This window comes from Rhamphochromis longiceps, linkage group LG23 (assembly GCF_057381845.1).
Source record: "Rhamphochromis longiceps isolate RC_006_pf linkage group LG23, R_longiceps_female_GT1.1, whole genome shotgun sequence".
NCBI lineage: Eukaryota > Metazoa > Chordata > Actinopteri > Cichliformes > Cichlidae > Rhamphochromis > Rhamphochromis longiceps.
The window spans coordinates 16197503-16223011 of NC_140578.1; the positions used below are offsets into that span (position 1 = coordinate 16197503).

Sequence of the window (25509 nt, forward strand, 5' to 3'; positions counted from 1 at the left end):
ACTGTGGCATTTTTTAACGCACTTCCCTTCATTGTATGGCTTTTTAGCCCATGCAATGTTTCAAGCCAGCTGATAGGATGCGAGCGTTATGGTCTCTGACCGCTTCGTAAACTTTTTGAAAAACTGTATCTGCTTTTCTACCTGACTTTTCAAAGTGGCAAACTCGTGCTTGCGAAGTTCAGTCCCTTTTGGAAATTCCCGGTCAATGTTAGCACGGAGTGAGCTGAAGTGGCGCTAAAGATTTGAAGCTTTGAAATGCGCTAATGATGTCTGACACATAAGACAGAATGGCTTGCCATTGCGTTCAACAAAAAAATATAAACTCTCCCACTCTGTTAAAAATGGCCTGTGTTCATCTTCATATTTTCGTTTTGCTGTGCATTGCGCAATTGATGAAAATACCGTATTGAACTCAAGGAAAGCAAATGCGCACATTTTAAAACAACAACAACAACAACAACACAAAACCCCCCAAAACACAAACTTTGATATGAACGTAAGAGCGAATAAATCTAAGCATCATCAGCTGAAAAACCATGAATCTCTGCTACAATTGAGGTAACCCAACTCTGACCATGAAGCCACAGCCACTGTGCACCAGTCACACACTGTTTGTTACTTTAAATCCATCACAGCGAACTAACCTGTTTATCCTGCACTAAACCGCAGAGGATTTTCATGCAACCTTCCAGTTTATCACATCCCACTGAGCAGTCCTAAATCTAACCTCTCTTCTTGTGACAAAGTGGGTGAGAACACCATTTGCCCAGATTTTAGGCGTGTTATTCTTAGTTAACATTCTTGTTTTGATTAGTTTATTTAAACTTATTCTGTAGTTTGCAAACATTTACTATCCCAGATTTGTTTATGCTTTGCACTTTTAAAGATTACTTAGTATAACATCTTGGTTTAAATCATTTTTGACAAGTTTATTAAGTTAACATTTTATTTATTTCAACTGTTAGTTTGTCCACTTTACTTTTTTTGAACTCACCTACCTGTGTTTCAGGAACAAAAGGAGGAAGTGTGCCCTCACTTCCTGTATTTATAGCTTCCTGTTTACTGCTGATGTCACAGGAAGGGGCAGGTGAAGGGGGGGGGGGGGGGTGAAAGGGGAGGTAAAGAACTGGCAAAGAGTAGCATAAGTGTATAATTATGATTGTAATGTCTAGTCTTACCCATTGAATGGAGTATTCCTTAGGAGAACAGTGTGTTTGGATAGCTTAAGTATTTAAGCAGAAGAAAGCTTGCCAGTTCAAGTTCAGTTATGTTTATTTACACCAAGTTATCTTTGGAGTTATTGAGTTTTTTTATGTTTGTAAATATTTTTGGTCATAATGATGATAAATTATGATGATTATGATGTTTGTGTGTTTGCTGATGTTTGTTGAGCTAAAAGAAACGTTGCATTTGAAATTACCAGCCACTTAAAAAAAGTCACTCCCCTTATGTTCGCTCCTCTTCTGTAGGGCTAGCTAGATGCCGGAGTACCCTAACCGCAACTTACAGACACCTGCAGTCGTTCCGGTATTGTGCCAAAAAACAAAACAAACCACTGTCCTACTTTTAACACACGCATGTCTCTTTATGCAACATCTCCTTGTGATTAATACAAGAACAGGATTTTCTTTGGGGGGAGTGTTTAGAAAAACTCCCCCCAAAAGAGCCTGTTTTGAAAATGTAAGGAGCAGAAAGTTTAAAAATGTAGGAAGTAAAAGTATAAAGAAGTCTCCCCCTTGCCGTAGCGTTTGCGTTTTACCTTGTCAATCTCTAGTTATGATACCAGTTGCTCCTTCCGGATGTTGGAACTCTGGGCTACTAGTTATTTTGCTGTTAGTCTAGATGCTGGATGTCTGAAATTTCATACCTCCCAAATCGTCTTCATGTACCTTCTTCCACTGGGATTACATCTGTAGTAGCCTTCCAACATTTCCCTATTATTTTACCTTGTCCACTTCCTGTTCCAGTAGCTCACCCAAGCATATTAAGGTGCTGTTGTAATGTCAGGAAGAGTTGGATACTGCTCATGTTTACCTTTAAATGAAATTTTAGCCTTTTACATGCTTACATTTTACCGAATAGATCACATTAAAAATACTTTAAATTAATCTTTATCTGTTCCTGGTTGGAATGTAGCCATAAATGGTAATTCATAGTGCTTTGTTTCCTGATTTCAAAAGCATGCAGATGTTTATAATTGCCTAATGTCTACGACGCTCATGCAAAGTTTCATTGAGATGACTTGTTGAAGATGAGATAGGATGCATACATACATGCATACATTACAATGATTATAGTAAGAAGATGCTCCACGAACGATATTGTTTATTAACTGCCTAAGTGAAACTCTACAACTATGGTTTACAAATTAAAGTCAAGGTAATCAAGCTTTGATACACCACACAAACAACATTGCAGCCAATGTTTTCTGAGTCAGTCATTTGAGTGTGTCTCTATAAGAACAGATTTTTGTGTTGGCACTGGTTCAACTTTATACCAAGTGTCAAGACAGTTATATGGCAAGCCAGAAAATCCAAGCTGTGGCATCTCTTCAGAGAATAAATGAATGCTACAGCAGCATGGTGCACATCAAACTAGATGAATGCTGGAGCAATGTGGAGTAAAGCTGACAGCGAACACCTGCTGATGATATCTAAGCAAACACTGTGGGCTCTGCAGGAATCTGCATACAACTAGATTTGTTTCTCTTTTCACTCATGTACTACAGTATGTGACATTAACAGACATGTATGGAAGGAAAATAAATAAATACGAAACAAGAAACTTAGCAGGGGTGAGCATTTTAAAACCATCTTACTATTTTTTTTAATTAATGCATATAAAATGATTAGTTCTTCTCAAAGGTCACAACACTCAACAACCCACACGTACACAGTGAATGCATATAAATATCCACAACTGTGAATGAACGACTGCTGGTGTTAGAGTACACACAGCTTGATTTGCTGTAGCTGTCTCAGCAGACAATATAGCAGTGATACAAAGCTGCTAGGAAGAGTCAAATTAACAAGCTCAGAAAGGAGGAGGAGAGAGTAGAGAGTGAGGAAGACAAAAAGTCCAAACAATACACTGAGAGGCGGGGGAAAGTCTAGGGTAACATTATACAGAGCCCTCCAAACAGTGGAATTACATTTACTCTAAAAGGCACTTCCACTGGCAGCATTTCCACTGGGAAGCACCACTGACAGCTTCTTGTGTCTTATTTTTCCATTTGAAAAGGGAGCTACTTTTGACACCACTGAGAACCAAGTGTGTTTTAAAGCTCTTAAAACACCAAGGGCCCGGAAAGAAAAAAGCGTTTCAACTTAAGCAGGTGCACCACAACAGCTTTTTAAAAGTCTCACAAAACGGCACAATATGCCTCTGTTTGGGGAAGAAATTGGCCTACATTTCAGTAAATTGTAAGTGCTTAGCATAGGGGCATGTGACAAAGATAGATCCACCCTGAAATGACTAGAAACCTCAGGATATTATTATACAGGGTATTATTATTATCGTTATGTTGTATTCTACATCTCATTCTCCACCTTACCACCAGGAGACACAGTGATGCTTACTTTAGGATACAGTAAATTCAAAGCTTGTTAGACATGTTTTTAGACAACCCTACAGTTTTGTGGCATTGAAAAACAAATGTAATATATTGTAATGAAGGTGGAGCACTTTAACACAGATGTCTTTCAGAAATGGATGTTTTTTATGGAATAATGGTGGTTACTTTATTGCACTAGTGGATCCAATTTTCATCTTGACCTCATGAAGATTCATTTAAAACTAAAGAAAGGCAGCTGATTGTGAGCAGCAAGCATGGAAGGTTTTATGCAGATTTTAGACCAACTACAATTACAAAATTGAAGGGCATAATATCTTCTCATACTGCTTGTATGGCAAAAGCACATTCGTAATGATATTTTTCATGATGTAGAACACCATTTCATATGCAAAAAAATGTAATAAATGGTTTGCATGTAGTTAAAATGGCAAAAAAATATATCTTGACCATTTTTTAATAATCTCCAACAATTTGACACTTTCCAAATAAAAGTGTTGTTAAGACTCCAGTTGTTCCGCTAGCCTCCATTCTACAGAGGAAAACAAAGGCACTGACAGATGGTAGCAAACAAAAACGAATAGTGAAAGTAAAAGTGCAGCTTATTTGAGTATCAGTGCCAATTTTGTCATTATGCAGCAATTTGAAGTTTCCAAGACTAAGCAGACCCACTTATTCAGCAGGTTATAGAACCACTTTTAGTTGAAATAACTTGAAGTTATCGTCTCTCTCATTTTGGAGGGCACTATGTCCTGACACATAATTTAAATTGGGTTGAGACCTTTATTCTTTTTCTTTTTTCCAAACATGGCACTATTATGGTCAGACATCTCTACTTTGGTCTTATCTTCCCAAAGGACTTTGCTTCAGAAGTCTTGTTGTCATGGTCCTGGGCCGTGTTGGCCCAGTATTCTTAGTTCTCTTGTATTTTTGTATTCAGTTCCCTGTTTAGGTTCTGTTTCCTGAGTTGCCCTGTTATGTTGTTCCCTGTGTGCTTTCCCTTTGTGACTCTCACCCCCTGTGTGCCCCTCTATGTATTCATGAGCCCTTGTCCCCTTTCGTGTTTTATTCCATGTTTTCCCCAGCCTGTTATGTCTGTGTTCTCCCCGTGCTCTCTCCTCCTGTCTGAACCTCTGTGTACTTCCTGTTGGACTCTGCCCGTCTCCCGTCAGTGTTATATTCACCCCGCCCTGTCTCGTTATGGTTATCTGTGTCAGCTGTGTTCCCCGTGTGTTCCCACTTTCCTCGTTAACCCTCTATTTCTGTCTGCGTCTTCCTCTGTTCGGCGTCGCGTTCTCCCTCATGTTGTGTGTTATTCTCCCCGTGGTTCCTGGTACATCTCATGTTTAGTTTTTCCAGTTTAGTTCAGTACTGTTTTGTGTTTCACCTTTAAGCCAGCATTAAAACTGTGATCTTTAAGTTTATCCCCGTGTCTGTGAGTCTGCATCTTGGGTCCTTCTCCTGCCTGCCACACAACGAATCATGACAGAAGAACGCGACCCCGAACTGGACCCAGCAGCTCACAACCCCTCCGCGGACCTCCAGGAAGACTTGGTCTACACGGTGGAATACCACTGTGAGGAATGGGCGACGCTGCCTAGAGGCGAATACCGGGAGACCGTAGCCGTCCGTCTTCAGCGGATGGTGTCCGGGCTCCCGTGGCTATTCGGCGCGCTGCGCCCCCACATCCGGGACTTTCTTGTGTCCGCCGTGGGCATCCGCCCGGGGCAGCTGTCCCAGAAAGAACCGGAAACGGTCAGGATCGGGACCATGGGGCTCACCACCGTTACGCCGCCTGTTCGCTTCTCATTGGCTTCTACATCTTCGCCACCGCCTGTCTACACTACGTGGCGCACGGAGATGCCAGAGGCCAGCGACTTCGGTGAAGAGGAGCGGCAGCAGGTGTTACGGGCGTATCGGGAGGACGAGCTCCGTTGGAAGCCCTGGCTTATCACCGAGGAGGAGCTCTCGTCAGCTGTCCCACCACAGACCGACCACCCACCCTCGCCGCCGCGATCGGGCTACTCGTCTCCTGCTTCCTGCCTGGCACGGATGTGGTCTGAGGGCGAGGAGCCGGTCGCCACGGAAGGCCAGGCTGAGCCCACGGCCGCCCCTAAGAGGAAATGGCGTTCCCGCCGCTGTCGCGCACCGCCACGGCCCGTTCTGCCCTCCACTGAGCAACACGAGGTGGCTGTGGGGGGCGCGGATTCCGACCTCGAGGAGCGGCAGCGCGCCGTATGCGCGCAACAGGAGGAAGAGCTACGAGAGGAGCCATGGCTCGCTCCCCCCTACGATGAGGTTTTCCGCGGGACACGGCTAGCCCTTGGGGGCCCCCGGAGTTGCCTGGGACTCCCGCCTGCCACTCCGCTTACTACCGCCTCCTCAGCCGCTGCGACGCCTCAGGAGCCTCCTTCTCCCACGTCTACGGGGCCCACGGCCAAAAGAAAACGGCGTTCGCGTCGCCACCGCATCGCCCGACGCTCGGAGGTGAGTGAAACTGTCCAGTCGCTCCAAGTTACCTCTGAGCGGAAGGCATGTGAGGAGGCTACGGACTTAGCCGGTGAGGTGGCTAGCAATGAGCCATTCACCGAGCCGCAGGCCAGAGACAGTTCCGCTCCCGCTTCACTCAACCCGGCAGGGACCACAGACTCGATTCACAGACTGACAAGGTTTCCCACTGCCTTTGGTTTTAATAACGGTAGGGAGGTGTTTCCTTTGGTGTCTCTTTCCGTGTCTGCAGTTCCAACTAAATCTGAGTTGCCTGTGGTTTCTCTCTTCCCTCCTGAGCCGGCCCTGCTCCTCCATGGGTCACTGAATGAAGGCAACAAAAGCATAGCTAGTGCTCCGGTGTGCCCAGCTACACTTGCTTTTCACGAACCAGAGACTGTGAACACTGGTCATGAATCCCTAGCATGTTACCAAGATGCACACATAACAGCAGATCATGGTGACCAGGACACTGTAATGTCACAACACGTCTCCTGTCTCCCCATAGGTAATAAACCAGGTGGTTCTGAACTGTTTTGCTCCAGCACCATAACCACCACTCAGGAGATGGAAGCTGGGGTCAGGCTTTATGTGACACCATTTTCTCCTGCCTCTATGAACTCGTCACTAGATAGGGTTTTGGCCCCGGACAATGTCGTAACCACCCTCTCTCAGCCTGAAGTGTCACCTGCTTCAGTTAATGGTTCACGTACCGTTTCACCTGTATCTGTCTCTCCACTCAATAGGGTTAGCACTCTGAAGCCACAGATCACTGCGGGTACGGGTTCCAACAAACACATCCATCCAACACACCACAGTCATGCTACCACGGTGCCATTGGTTAGGTCCATGTCTGTGCATTTACTGTTTTTCCAGGAGTCAGCTCCTAATGATCTAAGCTTTGTTTTTGTGGATCGAGTGGTGGTTCTTGTTTTCCGTATGGTCGAACCAGCTCCTCTGAGCCGCACACTACCACCGGTTGAGTCCAACCAGCTTATGTTGACCTCTCCTAGGACTACACAGACTGGGCTAGTAACCTCTGAGCCACTTTGGACTGGTGCGGACTTTGGGAACCTAATGATTGCTGGCTCAGAACTGGTGGTCCCTACCACTGTCCACTTCATGGTTTCTTGTGTTAAGATGTTAAGCCCTATAGACTGTTTTTTACCTGCTCTCTCTCTCTCTCTGGGTTTGTGCCTCAGCAGCCTGTGTTTCCTCAGCTCCTAGTCCAGCCAGGGGCCTTCATAACTGTTTGTCCTGCGTCTGCTGTTGGACTCCCAGGTGTGCCTATCTGGCACCCTGCGGCGACGCCACCGCTTCGCGTCACGTCAGCTGGAGGGTCCGAGGGGCCCGTTCAGCCTCCTGTCTCCGCTGGAGGGTCCGAGGGGCCCGTTCAGCCTCCATCAGCCTCTGCAGCTCCGTCTGGCCCAGCCTCAGCCTCAGCGGCCTCAGAGTCTTCGTCCTCGTCTGGCCCAGCCTCAGCCTCAGCGGCCTCAGAGTCTTCGTCCTCGTCTGGCCCAGCCTCAGAGTCTTCGTCCTCGTCTGGCCCAGCCTCAGAGTCTCCCGCCTCGACTGGTCCTGTGCCCACCGGGCCTCGGCCAGTACGCCTGACACTGGAGAGCCGCCGCTGCCTTCCGCGCGGCCGGCCCCCCGAACTGCTCCGTCATCTCCTTCGCCGCCGCCGCTGCCTTCCGCGCGGCCGGCCCCCTGAACTGCTCAGTCGTCTCCTTCGCCGCCGCCGCTGCCTTCCGCGCGGCCGGCCCCCTGAACTGCTCCGTCGTCTCCTTCGTCGCCGCCGTTGCCTTCCGCGCGGCCGGCCTCCGGACCAGCTCTGTCACCTGTGCCACCCGCCCGGTCGGCCCCCCGACCGTGTGACCCGTGAACTTTTGTGCCGGTGGGCTCTGGGTCGGCCCCCTGAACTTTATTTGAACTATGGTCTTGTGCTCCTGTGTTTTCTGTTGTTCGTTTTTGTTTTTTGTTCCGAACAATAAAAAGTATCACACATTAAGAAGACATCAGCATATTAATGTACTTAAATTTATATTTAAATCGTGGTTGTAACATGTTCACATGACACTTCTTATTATTAATTTCACTTAATTAATGAAATTATTATTAATTTCATTAATTACACAGAGATTAATCTTGGCAGACTCTTGCAGTTGAATAAAGTATGGTTTATATGAGTAATGAGGTGTCCTTTCACATCCTCTCTTCTTCTGAGCTGCATTAGCACAAGGGACCTGAGAGCATTGCGATTGGTGAGAGATCAGACAGCCAGCATCTGTCTCTCTCTCTTCCACTTATATACAGCTCAACACACCCGTTCACATATACACTCTTACACATGCTCACACAGCAGCCCAGACATCTGGTGGGGCTCTAGTGGGTCTTGCCACTGTGGTGCTGGGACTCTTACAAGGACTAAAGATACTTCAGCAGTAATGACATATCCCTATTGACCAGACCGGGCAGAAAAACAGGAAGTAGGGACAAGACAGTGTCAGAGAGGTCATTCATCTGGGGAGAGTGATTTAAATACAGTAGAATAGAGTCGAAAAGATATTAAATCCTCTGCCAGAGATCAAGGTAATTTTCAAGCACTGACCAGTATCCAGAGAGAAGTGTTATTGAACTGAGCTTTACTTAAAGGCAGGGCTTTAACTGAACCATGTGTTGTCATTGTTGTTGTTGTTTTTTGTTGTTTTTTTGAATAAATATAATTTGTAGGTTTTAACACAATAATGCTAAGCAGGTTTATTTGTTCCATGCTGTAGCTTGGCTTTGCTCACAGACTATGACTTTGAAATACTCAGTAAATCTGAACATAATGTCACCCCATGACATGCCCTCATTCTCTTTGCTTTCCCATCAGAGGGGTCATGCAGGCAGATGTCGTAAGCTTGCAGTTTGTGTACTTATCATCAGTATCTAGCTAGATAAGAATAGCAGGAATATGTGTTTTAAGTGGTAAAAAGCTCCCTTTCATAACAAGCTGACAGTTATTGTCAGACTGTTCAGCAAATTACATTTGATTAATTTGGAGAAATGCATTACTTTTTACTAAAGTTGTTTGTTTGTATTTTGAAATATCTTTGACAGAAAATTAAACCTGTTTTTTGTTGTTTTTTTACCTTAGAAAATAAAATGCCTTTACCGTTGTTGTGAAGTAGTTCTATAAAAATAAGCTCAAACTGAATTAACTTTCGGAAAAAAAAATATACATGAAAAACACAAATTGCTCACTTACCAATTGCAGGATTTCCTCCAGGGTTTAAAGTGACTCTAAAGGCTTGATGCCAAGTGTGGCGACTGGGGGGACCATCACAGGGGTCAATGTAAAGAAGAACACCTCCAAAACCCAACTCAGACAGCAGGGATAGCTAGACAAACACAAAGATTCAATGATGAAAACAGAAATAGCAAATATCTGTGTATACCATCACTGTTAAGACAAGACATGTAAACGTTATAGTTATTTTATTCATAAACACTGTCTCAAGTAAATATTTACTTCACTATCATGCAGTAGATGGTGATAAGTCAGAACATTAAGCATTAATTCAGCAAGATTGAGAATTAAACATTACTGTGGGTGAAATCACGGTAAAGCACGCTGTTTTGACATGAGTTTTGGTGTACTTCATCTCCTTCCTTTATCAGTGTATAGACTAGTCACAACTCAAAATTTAGATCTAATAAAACAATACACCAAAAGATTTTTGATATGATTTCTTAATAATTTTTTTGAAGTTTATTTCTTATTTTATGAGCAAAATTAACACAGTGAGAGGGGGTTTCTGATTTTCATGTTGATCAAAGGTTACACTTGTGTTTATGTAGTCACCCTCACTGATAATAATGCAGAAGTGTTTCTGAGAGAGATGAAGTGTGCTGCAGCTGCCACTGTGTAGCACAGTATTTTATGGTTGTCCATGGAAGATGTAGTGTCCTTGTTTTTTATGAGCGTAGATGACTATTTTATTGAATATGTGACACCAACCACGGTCACTCTACTCTCATCACAACTCTGTCCTTCACTGGAAAACAGGGACACAACACAGGCATGGACTCAGGGACACACAGACACACACAAACTCAAAAATCAGCCTCTTTTAATGAAAATCCCTTAATACACTGTTACACCCTGGCCTAGGCAACCGGAGTGCAACACGAAAAAAGTAAAAATAAAGAAAAAAAAACACACACAAAAAACCCCACTAAAGCTCACCACCAAAATCCCGAAACGAAAGTATCGACAAATCTATTTACAACAAACTATTTATTTACAACAAAACACCAAACTATTTACAACACGGGGGAGATCGCGACCATGACACACTGAAACACAGGGTTTAAATACCTAGAGGGAGCAATCAGGAAAATGGACAACAAGAGGGAAACACAGCTGGGGCAACTCAGAACTGACGAGACAGGGAAACGTAAACTGAAAAGACTAAGATAACACAGACTTTCAAAGTAAAACAGGAAACACATAACAGTCATGCCAAAAACAACACACTGACAACACCGAAACGTAACAGTTCCCCCCACCCAAAAATCAAACATTTAACACCAAGTGAAAAGTTTGATCCAGACAGACGAAGCCGATGAAGGCTGGAGCGGTCCCACTGACCCTCCAGCAGACGACGAAGGCTGGAGCGGTCCCACGGACCCTCCAGCGAAGGCGGATGAAGGCTGGAGCGGTCCCACGGACCCTCCAGCGACGACAAAGGCTGGGGCGGTCCCACGGACCCTCCCCTCAGCGAAGGCAGACGAAGCTGATGAAGGCTGGAGCGGTCCCACTGACCCTCCAGCAGACGACGAAGGCTGGAGTGGTCCCTCGGACCCTCCAGCGAAGGCGGATGAAGGCTGGAGCGGTCCCACCGACCCTCCAGCGAAGGCGGATGAAGGCTGGAGCGGTCCCACGGACCCTCCAGCGACGACAAAGGCTGGGGCGGTCCCACGGACCCTCCAGCAGACGACGAAGGCTGGAGCGGTCCCTCGGACCCTCCAGCGAAGGCGGATGAAGGCTGGAGCGGTCCCTCGGACCCTCCAGCGGAGACGGACAGCTGAAGCGAAGGCAGACGAAGATGATGAAGGCTGGAGCGGTCCCACTGACCCTCCAGCAGACGACGAAGGCTGGAGCGGTCCCTCGGACCCTCCAGCGAAGGCGGATGAAGGCTGGAGCAGTCCCACGGACCCTCCAGCGAAGGCGGATGAAGGCTGGAGCGGTCCCACGGACCCCCCAGCGAAGGCAATCCCGGACGAGCCCCCATATGTTACACCCCGGCCTAGGCAACCGGAGTGCAACACGAAAAAAGTAAAAATAAAGAAAAAAAAACACACACAAAAAACCCCACTAAAGCTCACCACCAAAATCCCGAAACGAAAGTATCGACAAATCTATTTACAACAAACTATTTATTTACAACAAAACACCAAACTATTTACAACACGGGGGAGATCGCGACCATGACACACTGAAACACAGGGTTTAAATACCTAGAGGGAGCAATCAGGAAAATGGACAACAAGAGGGAAACACAGCTGGGGCAACTCAGAACTGACGAGACAGGGAAACGTAAACTGAAAAGACTAAGATAACACAGACTTTCAAAGTAAAACAGGAAACACATAACAGTCACGCCAAAAACAACACACTGACAACACCGAAACGTAACAACACGTATTTTTTATACACACGAAAGTCATGCAAATTAATGGTTCTTTTCGTTTCTCAATTATGCATGTGTTCTGTGACTGTTCCTAAGACCATTCACTTACAAAACATGCCCACACACACAAAAACGCATGTACAGCACACATACACACAGTTTGTAGTCCATGATAAAAGCAGAAAAAATTGTGGAAAACCAAAATCAGAAGAACACAAGCTGAAAAATGTTTACTCAACTCAAATTTATGATAACTGGGTATCAAAGATTTTAGGAATAAATACGCAACAGTAGGAAAATATACTGAAATAAGACCATAATGCAATTAGCAATGTCTTTCCAAAATTAGCTGCTGTTAATGGAGCCAAATAAGTTAAAACACACTGATAAGCACATCAGTGTGTGTGTGTCAAATTTGACTGAAGTTGCATGTGTAACGTTAGGCCCTGCAGTCACCGTCACACACTCATTAGTGAGAGTACAATTCTCATCAATCATCCTTCCCTACTTCTACGTAAGGAGTGATCATTTCTCTCAGCCACTGGTACATAGAGACATTATGAAACACACATGCTCATATTTGTCACAAACTATGGGTGAAGAGGAAAAAATGGGTCAGCAGCCTGTTGCTTGAAGGGGTCCCATGTGACAGCTGTTTCAGTTAATGGATTTTTAGAAGTCTAACCAAGCCAATGCAAGATGAAGCACAGTGACCCGACTTTAAACATTTCCTCTCCTTCCCTTGCTAACTTCCATTTACTCCTGTTATACCTCATTAGGCTGTCATTTATCAATAGCTTAACATAAAAAAGTTGTGTAATGTCTGAAACAAAGGAATTAAGTACAGAAGTATTCCTTCAGTTATAGCAGAATAACAATGAGAAAAAGTATATTCTGTCTGAGGTTATGCAAGTCTGTGAGTGACTCTAAATAGATAATGATCATCTTTAATGCACAACGCATGCACAAAGAGTTTTGTTATTCACTGACTTCTGGCCGCTGAATCAAAACAATGAATATGGTGACTAAGTGATCTGTATTGCAAGTTCATGTTATCAGATCATAATTTATTCTAATCATTACACAATGTAGTGTCAAGGTTGGCATTTATGTATCGCTGTAATCAATGCAATGCATGGATCCAGTACATTTACATTAACTTTAAATTTCATTGCTGATTATGTCCTTGTAGAGGCTGCCTTCATTTTTTTCAACAGAATTCATTTTGATTTAATGAAAAGTGAAACAATATTAATGAGCAGGGTAATTAACATGTTAGTATGTGTTTATGTTTTAATTAACTGGATTGGAACATATATTTTCCCTGTCATCTTCTTATTGATGGGAAAACTGCTTTGAGGAGAATGTGGCAGACATCCAAGGAGAAACAACCCTAATAAATCAATGTATTGCTAATGTTACTGCTCATGAAGCAAATGGATTGAGATGTCACTGTGCTAAGGAGGTGCAGATAAAAAAGTTAGGTATGGTAATGGAAAACAGAAGAATTAGTCATGTATGACAACCCACGTGGACTAGGTGCTATTGAGTATAAAATCCCTGTACAACAAGCTGCACTTAGATTCAGAAGGCAGTGTGCTACTTTTCCATGCAAGTTAAAGGTACTTCATTTAGGACACTCTGTTTTGAAGCTCTGATATTACAAGAAAATCATTTTTGAGTCATACCTTGGAATTTTTTTAAAGATCAAAACATTTCATTTCTCCTGCTGCAGGATTACCATTTCAGACCATATCATTTGATACCTTTATTGGCACAGTATAGTGAGCATTACTTTGTGGAGCTTTCTATCTTACCTTGTATAGTAAAGGTATTTTGCCAAGTTTGACAACAGCAATCTGGTTGGTGAGGTTCAGGGTCTCTTTGGCTCTTCTTAGGTCATCGACACTGCCATACTGGATGTCCACCACCTCACCCTGGTGATGAAAAACAAGCAGAACATCAGGGATCTACGATACTAAATTAATATTAAAAACTCTGATCGTTTATTAATATGTTTGAGGGTAACACCACCCAGATTTTACGTAGCATTTATGTATTTATATGCCAAGTCAACTGGAAGCTCACTGAATAATTAATAATTCCTGCATGGCCTTACTCTGGATATCAGATCTTTATATTTACTGTCTAAAAGTGAGATGCTGACATTGGCTTCTCATTAGGACAATATTAAATGACTTTCAGTTTTAAGCTTGTTGAGGACCCCCCACCCCTCCAAAAAAAACAACAACAAACAAACAAAAAAAAAAAACAGATAGACGTCAATTAATAACCAACGTGCATGCCCAGAATTTACTATATAGAATATTACTACCAAAGAATCTGTTGACTTTGCAGCATCCCGAAATCACTTTGACGAAGTGTCTTTGTATCTGTATGTGAGTGTGTGCGTGCATGCATGTGTGTGTGTGTGCGCATGTGTACTTTTGTCTCCATGCATGTCTGGGTAACTGAGCAACTGTTATCACCTCCCAAATTAAAGTGACCTAGAAGCTGTTGAGGAAAGTCAAAGCATTACTTTTTTGGGGTCTCTCTCTCTCTCTCTCTTAGTCTCTCTCTTTTACCCTACTCCACCCATCGCTACTTCCTCACCTGGGCCTGATTCATTTTTCATGTGGCCTGGGGGCGAGTGTAACACGATGCTGCAGTAGGGTGAATGTGAGTGAGGGGTAGAGAGTGCCCGACTGTGTGAATGCGAGAAAGTGAGAGAGAACACATCTTTTTGCATCAGGGGACCCCAGTACATGAGAGCGCGAGAGATTTATCACTCCTGCCTGAATTTGCATTATAAAAGTCTTCCATTTAAACCGAAAGCCATGGAACAGTACAAGACACAGCAAATTGTAATACAGAAAAATTCTATACGGATTGAGATGGCACTGCTTAAACTAGACCAATCTCCTTTTCCTCTCTACCTTTATTCTTTCATTTCATCTTGACAAGGTAATAAAATTAAAGATGTAAGTGTCCTCTGTCTGGCTGAAGCAGTGAGCATCTTTCCCCTGTTAAGGTAATCATTTTTTAACCTCTTTTTTTAAACATCTTTCCTTTCAACCTAGCCTGTCAGTCAAACCAGGTTTTGGTTGACCAATATATATCCAGTATCTTATCCTAAATCTGTTCTGTATGTATTTTTAAGTGCAGGCTTGTCATGCATGCAAATTTCTTTTTTGAATGAGAAGAAAATAAATGTGAATATTTACCTAACTATCATTCAATCAGGAATTAATTTATGTCTTTGCTAAAACGAGCATTCTCACAATCTTATACTTTAGGATCTTAGGTGTGAGTGGCCCAGTGTATGTAAAATTAATATAAAATTAAATGCAATGATGGGCAAAGTTTAGTATGTGGATTGTCTAGTTATGGTACAATGTTCTCCAGGGAAACTCTACATCCTGGTGTCCATGCAAATGTTACTGTCCAACATGCTGCAGCAATCGTTTCAGACCTCCAGCCTAAGAAATGACTCGAGGAACAGCACACGGACCCAAAGGCTTTGATTGACAGAGTCCAAATGTGAGGATCCTTTGACTGAGTCCCAAATGATGCCCTGCCAATGTCCTTGTGCTGAACAACATAGAGAATACCCCACAAAGACTTTCAGCCCCGTCCGGATGTTCAGAGCTGTTTTCAGAGGAGAGGCACTTCTACAACATTAGGTAAAAATGTGGCTGTGGCTGATTATAGGGATTTAATATATAAGAATACTCTAATCTGCATGAAAATAAGCACAAAGCAAGGAAGAATATGGACTACATAAAAAAACAATAATTGCAATAATTTTATATCTCAGTCTCTGTTTCTAAATGCATACAGCATATGAAGAAAGAAGAAATGATGACGTGAATTAGACCAGTCATACAAGGAAAAGAAAGACGATTAAGGTTTGTTTCTTTCTTTTGTAGTCTGCTGATTAAAGCCTGCACATACTTTGCAATTAAGTCTCATCACGTCAAGTGGAAACCGTACCTTCATACAGGCATTATGTCAGACAGCATGAGGGGACAGGTTGAAAGAAGGCCTGCCTGAGACAGACAATTGTGTGTCTGGCATTAATGCAATTTAGGAAAATTTACTATTATACATTTATTTGTAGAAGTGGCCTGACTGGATCTTAAAAAATTCTTGGGTCTGGATATTTCTTCATATGTTATAGTACATGGATACATGTTGCAGGAAGGCAACTAAACTTTGTATAAGAAGTCGTCCTGATTTCTATGTGGATTTATGTTCCTAGAAAAAAAATTGTATAGGAAAGATATGTAAGCTAAAGTATAGTTAATTAGTTACAAATGCAGAATCTCAACTGCAAAAGGATTCATTTCTTTTCTTTTCTTTTTTAGATTTAACACACACACACACACATGCGCACACACACACGCACACACACACACACACACACACACACACACACACACACACACACACACACACACACACACACACACACACACACAGGGAGTGCAGAATTATTAGGCAAGTTGTATTTTTGAGGAATAATTTTATTATTGAACAACAACCATGTTCTCAATGAACCCAAAAAACTCATTAATATCAAAGCTGAATGTTTCTGGAAGTAGTTTTTAGTTTGTTTTTAGTTTTAGCTATTTTAGGGGGATATCTGTGTGTGCAGGTGACTATTACTGTGCATAATTATTAGGCAACTTAACAAAAAACAAATATATACCCATTTCAATGATTTATTTTTACCAGTGAAACCAATATAACATCTCCACATTCACAAATATACATTTCTGACATTCAAAAACAAAACAAAAACAAATCAGCGACCAATATAGCCACCTTTCTTTGCAAGGACACTCAAAAGCCTGCCATCCATGGATTCCGTCAGTGTTTTGATCTGTTCACCATCAACATTGCGTGCAGCAGCAACCACAGCCTCCCAGACACTGTTCAGAGAGGTGTACTGTTTTCCCTCCTTGTAAATCTCACATTTGATGATGGACCACAGGTTCTCAATGGGGTTCAGATCAGGTGAACAAGGTGGCCATGTCATTAGTTTTTCTTCTTTTATACCCTTTCTTGCCAGCCACGCTGTGGAGTACTTGGACGCGTGTGATGGAGCATTGTCCTGCATGAAAATCATGTTTTTCTTGAAGGATGCAGACTTCTTCCTGTACCACTGCTTGAAGAAGGTGTCTTCCAGAAACTGGCAGTAGGACTGGGAGTTGAGCTTGACTCCATCCTCAACCCAAAAAGGCCCCACAAGCTCATCTTTGATGATACCAGCCCAAACCAGTACTCCACCTCCACCTTGCTGGCGTCTGAGTCGGACTGGAGCTCTCTGCCCTTTACCAATCCAGCCACGGGCCCATCCATCTGGCCCATCAAGACTCACTCTCATTTCATCAGTCCATAAAACCTTAGAAAAAACAGTCTTGAGATATTTCTTGGCCCAGTCTTGACGTTTCAGCTTGTGTCTTGTTCAGTGGTGGTCGTCTTTCAGCCTTTCTTACCTTGGCCATGTCTCTGAGTATTGCACACCTTGTGCTTTTGGGCACTCCAGTGATGTTGCAGCTCTGAAATATGGCCAAACTGGTGGCAAGTGGCATCTTGGCAGCTGCACGCTTGACTTTTCTCAGTTCATGGGCAGTTATTTTGCGCCTTGGTTTTTCCACACGCTTCTTGCGACCCTGTTGACTATTTTGAATGAAACGCTTGATTGTTCGATGATCACGCTGCAGAAGCTTTGCAATTTTGAGACTGCTGCATCCCTCTGCAAGAGATCTCACTATTTTTGACTTTTCTGAGCCTGTCAAGTCCTTCTTTTGACCCATTTTGCCAAAGGAAAGGACGTTGCCTAATAATTATGCACACCTGATATAGGGTGTTGATGTCATTAGACCACACCCCTTCTCATTACAGAGTTGCACATCACCTAATATGCTTAATTGGTAGTAGGCTTTCGAGCCTATACAGCTTGGAGTAAGACAACATGCATGAAGAGGATGATGTGGACAAAATACTCATTTGCCTAATAATTCTGCACTCCCTGTATGTATGTATGTATGTATATATATATATATATATATATATATACATACATACATACATATAATTTTACTGTCTGTGTACTTTTAGAAGCACACATATGACATATTGTTAAGCTACTGTTAACACGTGCAACTTTTATAGTACTTTATTGTAATGGGGGTTGTTTGAATGCAAAGTCTTGCTTGTACTGGTATAGGCAAAGATAATGCTACAGCAACTAACAACGTGAGCCTTAAGCAACAAAAAATGTCATGTTTTTTCCTCACAGATGGAAGCCATATTCTATTAGTTTTTTAAAATGTAGGCATTTTTGCCATCAACTTAGCTGCTGTTCTTGCCAGTTTCCTCAAACATCTCTTGTAACAGCACCCTGAGAGGCCCCTCTGTGAAATTACAGTGTGTAAACCATCAACGTAGATACTTCACAAAGCTCAAGGTTTCACTGTTGGCAGGGGACAAATTATTTGACATGTTTTTCTGAAAAGAAATCTTTAAGAGGAACTAGACTCCTATCTGCATCTCCAGAACGAGCCATAGTGGGAGTCCTCTAGCAGCAGTTATGACCATCCCTATTAACCCACCATTGTCCTGTGGTCCAACGGCAGTATAGTAAATCAAGTGAGTCTGGTAGTAGCTGAAAGGTTGACTCCATTCTTCCTTCTGGTTCTGACAGCAGAAGGCCAAAAGTAGTTTCTCATAAAGGGCAATGTTTCATACATTATATCCTTACTCTTTCTAAACTCTCAAACGCCTCTACATCTCAAGCAGTCTCAGTGGAGATGTCAGCTCTTGCCCCAGGGCATCTCACCCGGGGTTGGGTGTATCATTCTCCATCCTACCTGCATTAAGGTAAAGTTAATAAAGAAATATTAGATTCTTGCGTGTAGCTGTCATAGTCCACTTTATCTGCTTTGCTATGGCATCACTCCTCTTTATTAACAACGAGGTGTGAGCTACCATCCATTTATTCTTTTTATAAACTGCACTAGGTGTTTTTGCATTCTCTTCTCTCATTACTTTTCCCCAAACTTTAACTTTTAAAAGAAAGTTTCTTCAAACCTCTGACAGCCTCTCTGTTTAGAAAGTGGTTTAGGAAGAAACGATTTTCACGTTTTGTTGAATTTTCCACTTTGAGACACACCTAACCTTCCCCAATCAAAGAATGACTTCAAACGCATGTAAATCACTGAGTTAAAACAATGATGATGAAGCACTTTTAAAATTTGTGAAATTGTAAAGAAAACACTACTAGTTGCAGTCAAAGGAGCTTGCAAAGAAAAGCGTCTTTAAGTTACTTGAAGACGTCTTCAAGTAACTTAAAGACGCTTTTCTTTGCAAGCTCCTTTGACTGCGATGACCTGGATGACTGAAAACCTTCACAGACACTACTAGTAGCGCCGTACCTCAAAAGTCTGATTGATGATTAAGGCTGCGCTGGCTTCAATCTTTACAGCCATCACCTTCAATTTAGCTACTTTATAAAGGACAGACATGATCACACTTGAAACATTTCTTTTTTTGAGACCTTGAGTAATACTGTACATTTATGTATCTATGTACAGCCCCTAACTGCATGCACGTGTCCCTTGGTCAGAGTTCAGTAGGCAATGGACCATGGCAGTGCTGCCTGAGAATACAGAATAGCCATTTATAAAGCTTTCTGGGAGCAAATGCATTCCTGGATCTCCAGTTACTCCAGTAATTCATTATATAGTGTATGTTTGTATCCTTATGTGTATAACTGACAATGGAAAGGAAAATTCATACAAATGACAAAAAAAAAAAAGGATGATAAAGTGAAAAGAGAAAAGGGAAAGCACCAGGACGAGTATTTTTTACTCTACCTGTGTTGAATTAGTCAGAATCTTTTCCCAACAGTCTATCCTTGGAAGGCTTAAAAGTGAGCTTTTATAAAGCATTAGCGAGCTTTTTTACAGTGTGATATTGAGTCACATAATTGAGCCTGTGGGTTTGCATAAAGTTTCTTTCAATACTGACGTTTGCTCAGCCGGTGGATTGGAAGTGAATTCAGTTTATCATATTCGATTAATAATTCATGTCAAGAAAACCTATTATTTAAAAAACTATGGTCAAATTTTAACTTCATTTAAAACACAGACACACAAAACCCCTCATAAAAGCAGGTGGCCAGTATAACACTGCAGAAAAAGTAAGGCTCCATTTATGAATAAATGCTGGCATTTTTCTTATCCTTTCTTTAACAATTGGGTGTGATTTTTTTTATTTTTTTTATTTATGTTAGTTACGTTCTTTCTCTCTCTCTCTTTTTTTTAAATAATTCCTGAATAGTATATCAGGAAAAGAAACAGTCCAGCAAGCTTTTTCTTATAGTTGATTAATTCCCTGTAAAATAAGATAAATTGGGCAATTTTAGAAACCATTATAAATCTATTGAATTTTCACATGATGTGGCTCTTAGAAACTAATCTACTGACTCCAGAGAGAACGTATATAAACAAGGCTTGTATTTATTTACTAGTAAATCAGGAAAGAGTAGAATCATATCCAGTTTACATGACAGCTACTTCAATTTCAAAGTAAAAAAAGTTTTAAAGCAGAGTTTAAAGATATTCAGACAAGCAAACTGACTGAAAATGTTTGATATTCAAGCAGCATAATGATGATCTAATTTGTTATTGGGGGGATAAGTAAACAGCACATAGAGCTTTAGGTAAAAAAATCAAGAATACATTTTACCTTTTATAGAAAAGCATTGCAAAAAACTGAAGTTCTTAGTTGTTCTTATGTTGGTCGATACTTTGTCTAACAACTTTTTTGCATGCTTGTCTTGCATGTTTTACTGTGTTCTTACAGCTGTGACCGAATGGCCCTGAAGCTCTACAGGGAGGCTGGTATCTTGCTTCACTTGATGGATAACATCCTCTGGTGAATGCGTGCTATACCAGAAGGATTTTCTGTTCTTCATGGATGTTCATGACACCTGGGACACTGCTATTGTATTTTCACTGTTCGGTCTATACGAGTCCTAGGGGTCCTGTGGCAACTGGGTCCCTCTCTCGTAGAGTTTCCCACATCTGTTGCCATTCTCTGTTATTACTTATTAAGTGAACAACCTCTTTTCCACTTAAAACAGTCCAGTGAACCACGCTGTGTAAACAACGCCCTTCACTGAAATACACTTTGCCTATAGCAACATAATGAACATGGTGATATCGTCTTCTTCTGTTACAGATCAAGAATTAATAATACAAGCTGCTGTTATTGTATTTTACTTTCAAATTTAACACAATAGTTGAACTTGTTAATTTTAAGAGCACACAGTCCAGCACCAGCAAAACAGGGCCACCAACAGCAGTACTTATTAGTCCAGTATACTTGCTCTGGGCCCAATCCATCCATCACAAATGCCATATTTAATTGTCTGAAAGCCATGTTTAGATCCTGCAAACCACCGCTTAATTCAAGGCAGCGTGCAGGAACAGAGCTAGGAAATAATAAAGTGATGGATGACTGTGACCCTCCTTTGGGTAGACTTCGACGAGTGGACAGCTGGATGGATCGAGTAAAGCGGAGAAAGGAGAACGAAGGGAGAGGAAGGGGGAGAAAAGAAGAAGAAAACTTGGTATTCAAAGAATCACTCCAACTTTTCATCTGCCCTCAGGCCGGGCAGGGGCTCAAGGGAATAACAAGCATCTCCTTCAACCCCTTTCTCTGTTCCCAGGATACAGAGAAGTAAAACTCTCTAAAAATAGTGTGACTGTATGCTTTGTGTATGCATGTCTGTGTGTCTTCTAGCTAGAGTGGGTGGACTACATACATAATGACTTCCATTAACCTTCACACTCTTGAAGGATGGTAAAAAGATTAACTGTGCACTGTGCATGACACAACTACTATGAAAACATTTTTTAAGATCTCTGCATTGAGTGTGTTGGTGTTATTGTATTGTACAAGTGTATTATTATCTTTCTAATGTGTATGTAATAATGTGTGTTAATGAGGTTATCTGAAAGAGGTGGCTTTGGACAGCCTTTAAGAAAATGTCCCTTTTGGTTCTATAAAAATACAGAAAAACAAAAGAAAAAAAAAAACATCTTGAGTATGACCCATTTTAAAGACTCTACTCCATTTTGTTCAGTTACCTGTGCAGATACAATATATTAATTTTTTCATTCAACAACATCATTTAAAGAAGTTAAAATTGGTATAAACAATGTATTCCAAAGCACATCCTTTATCAAACACATACAAAAATAAAATAAAGCTTAATAAAGACATTGTTGAGTAGAATTGGGGGGTTTTGGCCATCGACTGTCAATGAATCTGCCTTAATTTTCAATTTAATCTTGATGAGCTTTTTTGTTGTTTTTTTGTTTGTTTTTTGTCAAACTTAATTGGACTGCTTCATTTTTAGATTTGAACACTGCGCTATTCAGTCTAACAAATCAATTACTTGCATTTACCTGACGACAGCTAGTTATTCTGTCCACGTTCTATGCATTACCTCCCTAAAATCTGGGAGCTTTCTGCATTTCAAACAACCTGCTATTAGAAAAGCTGCTTAATATAACATATGTGTCCTTCTCGTTTAGACAGTTACAGTATATCAAATAAATCAAACAACAGTTCAACACTGAGCTTTGGTTAAACAAATTATCAGCATTAGAACCTAAAAGTTCTTGCCATGACCTTTGTTCATGACCATGGCTGGGGTTAGGAGTGAGAAAGACTAGGACCGGGTTCCAGCAACCAGAAAGGTTACACAGCCTTCGTTTCAAGAAATGTCAACATGACACAACACAGCACAACCATACCTGCACGCTTCCCATGGCAGAGTATGCAGCATAGGAGAACTGCTGCTTTGTCAGATCATTTGGCTCACGCTGGTCACAAGGGGTCCCGTTTGGCATGAAACACTGGTGGCTAGATCTGTCAGTGATGGTGTTGGGTGTGGAACCAGGCAGACTGAGCAGAACAGTGTGATTGGATAGGTGGACATCAGTTAAACCAAGTCCCACCCACTGTCTGTAAAGGTACCTGGCTCTTGACTCTTCACTGTCATCTGACAAGCTTGAAAAAGATCTAGAAAGAGTGGAGAAAGACTTGTTACTTTGGAGATAAACAGAAAGCAAGATCCCATTATTTCCCAGAACTGTTCATTGAAATGTATTTAGTTTTCCTAAACAAACTTACTTGATAAGTGATTGTGTTTGCTTAATAATGAATCATGAACAAATACTGTGAAAAGCTGTGAAATTATAATGACGTATTGCAAACTATCAAGCTGTAAAGAATCTATATTTCTCTGTAAAATTTAACAAAAACTGCTTTAAATGTTATCCTCCTTTTTACATTGTGCACCTCTGGACCACTTCCAGAAAAATTGCACTTATTTTTAGACATATAGTTTTTTTATCTTCACTCATTACCAGTTTAGCTCATGATATCTGGTTGCCTAAACTATTGTCTTCACACGACAAAAGTATTCCAGTTGAAGGGTTGATAATTTGATACATTGGAAAAGATCATGTGCAAATTACAGATGCACGTCTTCAAAGTGGGACCTCCAATTAATGATCTTGAGTTGGTGCAGCACTCCTCAAAGAGATGACCTACAATGGGAGACTGGCCAAATTTGAGTCAGACTGTTCTTGAAATGTTTTCTTCAGACAGAATTACTGTGAGATCATGGACCAGTAGAAAAATCTATTTTGTTAAAACTGAGTGAGGATTAAACAGGATGCCATTCCAAACATGATAAAAATCTATCAAACTGTCAGCAATTTCAGTTCCATTTGATACAATTTTATTTATACAGCACCAAATCACAAAAACAATTGCCTCAAGATGCTACCTGGAACATCAAATTTGTAATACCATAAAAATGTAGTCTGATAAACCCGTACAACTCTCAAGGAACTGACTGAAATCGTTTGTGCACAAGAACGAAAACTATGAATCTGTGAATATTTCCTTTTTTGTGCTTTTGAACTGGAGAAAAGGTATCAGCACGCAACATGAGCCTGCAGTCCTCTACGACTTTATATTTCACAGTTGGAAAGACATTCATGACCATAACATTCACATGGAGGCTTTTTTTAAATAAAGACCTTTCTTCAAAATTGTTCTTTAAACTAAAGTATTTGTTCACATAAAAACCCAACTCCATTAGGGAGTTCAACATTTGGAGAATTTGACTAACTGAGCTTCATTATTTTTTTTTTATCAATTAATAAAGCAGATCTTTTTTGTATGTACTTCTTCTATTTGACTGAGTTCTTTGAAGCATTTCTTACACCCAGACTCCTTACAGGAGCTGTCAGTCTGTCATTTCCGTTTTCCTAATTGCAGGAAAGAGATGTCAATAAAACTTGATCCGTTGGCCTTATTTGAGTCTTCTCTTCAGGTTTGTTTGGTTCCTGATGTTTACTCTCTTTATTGTTCTGACTCTGAGAGGTCTGGACTCTAAAGTTCAGCAATAAAGACATTTCCAGATTGGACTGGCTGGTATTTCATCCTCATGCTGAAGAAACATTTTTCAGCACTGAACAAAAGCTGGTTACAAACATACAAAATATCTATCTATCTATCTACATTTCTTTTTTGGCTTGAGTGATGCTAAATAATATAAGAATAACGTATGGATAACCTTGATAAAGATGGGCCACATATCTGTTTTGTCTATCTGTAAGTAGGAGGGAAACATTTATGTATGCCTGCAGAATGTGATTGTGTGTTTAGTGTGTGTGATATCTATATCAGTCTCAGCAGCAGATGGCCCAAACACACAATTGTGCCATTCTCTAGTCAGCAGGCCACGTCACATAGCTCGCCAGGAGCAGCAGCAGGAGGCATTGTGTGTGTTGCTGTGTTAGTTTGTGTTTTCTTGTGTATGTGTGTGGAAGACCTGCATCTATAATCCAAGCTGTTGGAAGGGCTCCCTGTGGTTTGGGACACATGCCCAATTCTAACGATACGTCATGTCTCAAGTGACTTGAGTGTGTCTGTGTTTGCTTGTATGTGTCAATCTACACAGCTGTGTTGAAACGACATCTTACTGCTTACCTACCAAACACAATTTTTCAGAACACATTGATCTGTCTTTAAATTTAAAAGCCAAATTCAGATCCTTTAGTAAAAGTAGCATTTTTAGCTAGCATTATGAAACGAGTCAGAACTTCTGTTTTCAGCTAACTTGTGAAACAAAGGGTCCTAAATGTCCTACATGCATATTAATTTTGGGATACAAATAAGAGCATAAACCTAATTAGCATCATCTGGCTCTGGTGTTTCACCTGTGTCTACACACAACATAAGCTGTAAGGCCACACGAAAGCAATTAGCTAATCACATCAGCCGCGGAAGCAATATTATAACTATAGCTCATAAACCATCCATCCATGTTAATACTCCAACATAAGCTGCCACAGCTAATTTTATTGCAGGCAAACCTGGACTTTTGCTTGTGTTTTCAGGTTTGGCTGGGTAAAAATTTATATATGCTATGTGTCAACACATTGTTCTTATCTTGTTAGCTTACAGTAACATCTAAAATCATACCAACTAGTCAGACAAAGGTGGTTGCCAACTAAGTTGACCCAGGGTTTCTGAATCATGCACATTCACACGAAAAGGGTAGCAGTGCCCTCTTTTAAGATAATTGTGAAGGTGTATAGAACAATAAAATTGTCTTAAAATGATTTAAAAAATTAATGATGTAATGAAGCAACACTGTCTTACAGCAGCGGTCCC

The 25509-nt window shown here is 41.4% G+C and overlaps 1 protein-coding gene across 1 annotated transcript in view; it reads right to left on the reverse strand.

Moving 5' to 3' along the window:
- The window catches only part of naaladl2 (N-acetylated alpha-linked acidic dipeptidase like 2), a 341685-nt gene that overhangs the window by 270552 nt on the left and 45624 nt on the right, over positions 1 to 25509 (reverse strand). Inside the window, exons 4-6 of the mRNA XM_085399238.1 lie at positions 22572 to 22839; positions 13554 to 13673; positions 9309 to 9441 (exon numbers count right to left, since the gene is read on the reverse strand). Of these exons, the coding sequence (XP_085255364.1) occupies positions 9309 to 9441; positions 13554 to 13673; positions 22572 to 22839 (521 nt within the window). The remainder of the gene's footprint in view (positions 1 to 9308; positions 9442 to 13553; positions 13674 to 22571; positions 22840 to 25509) is intronic.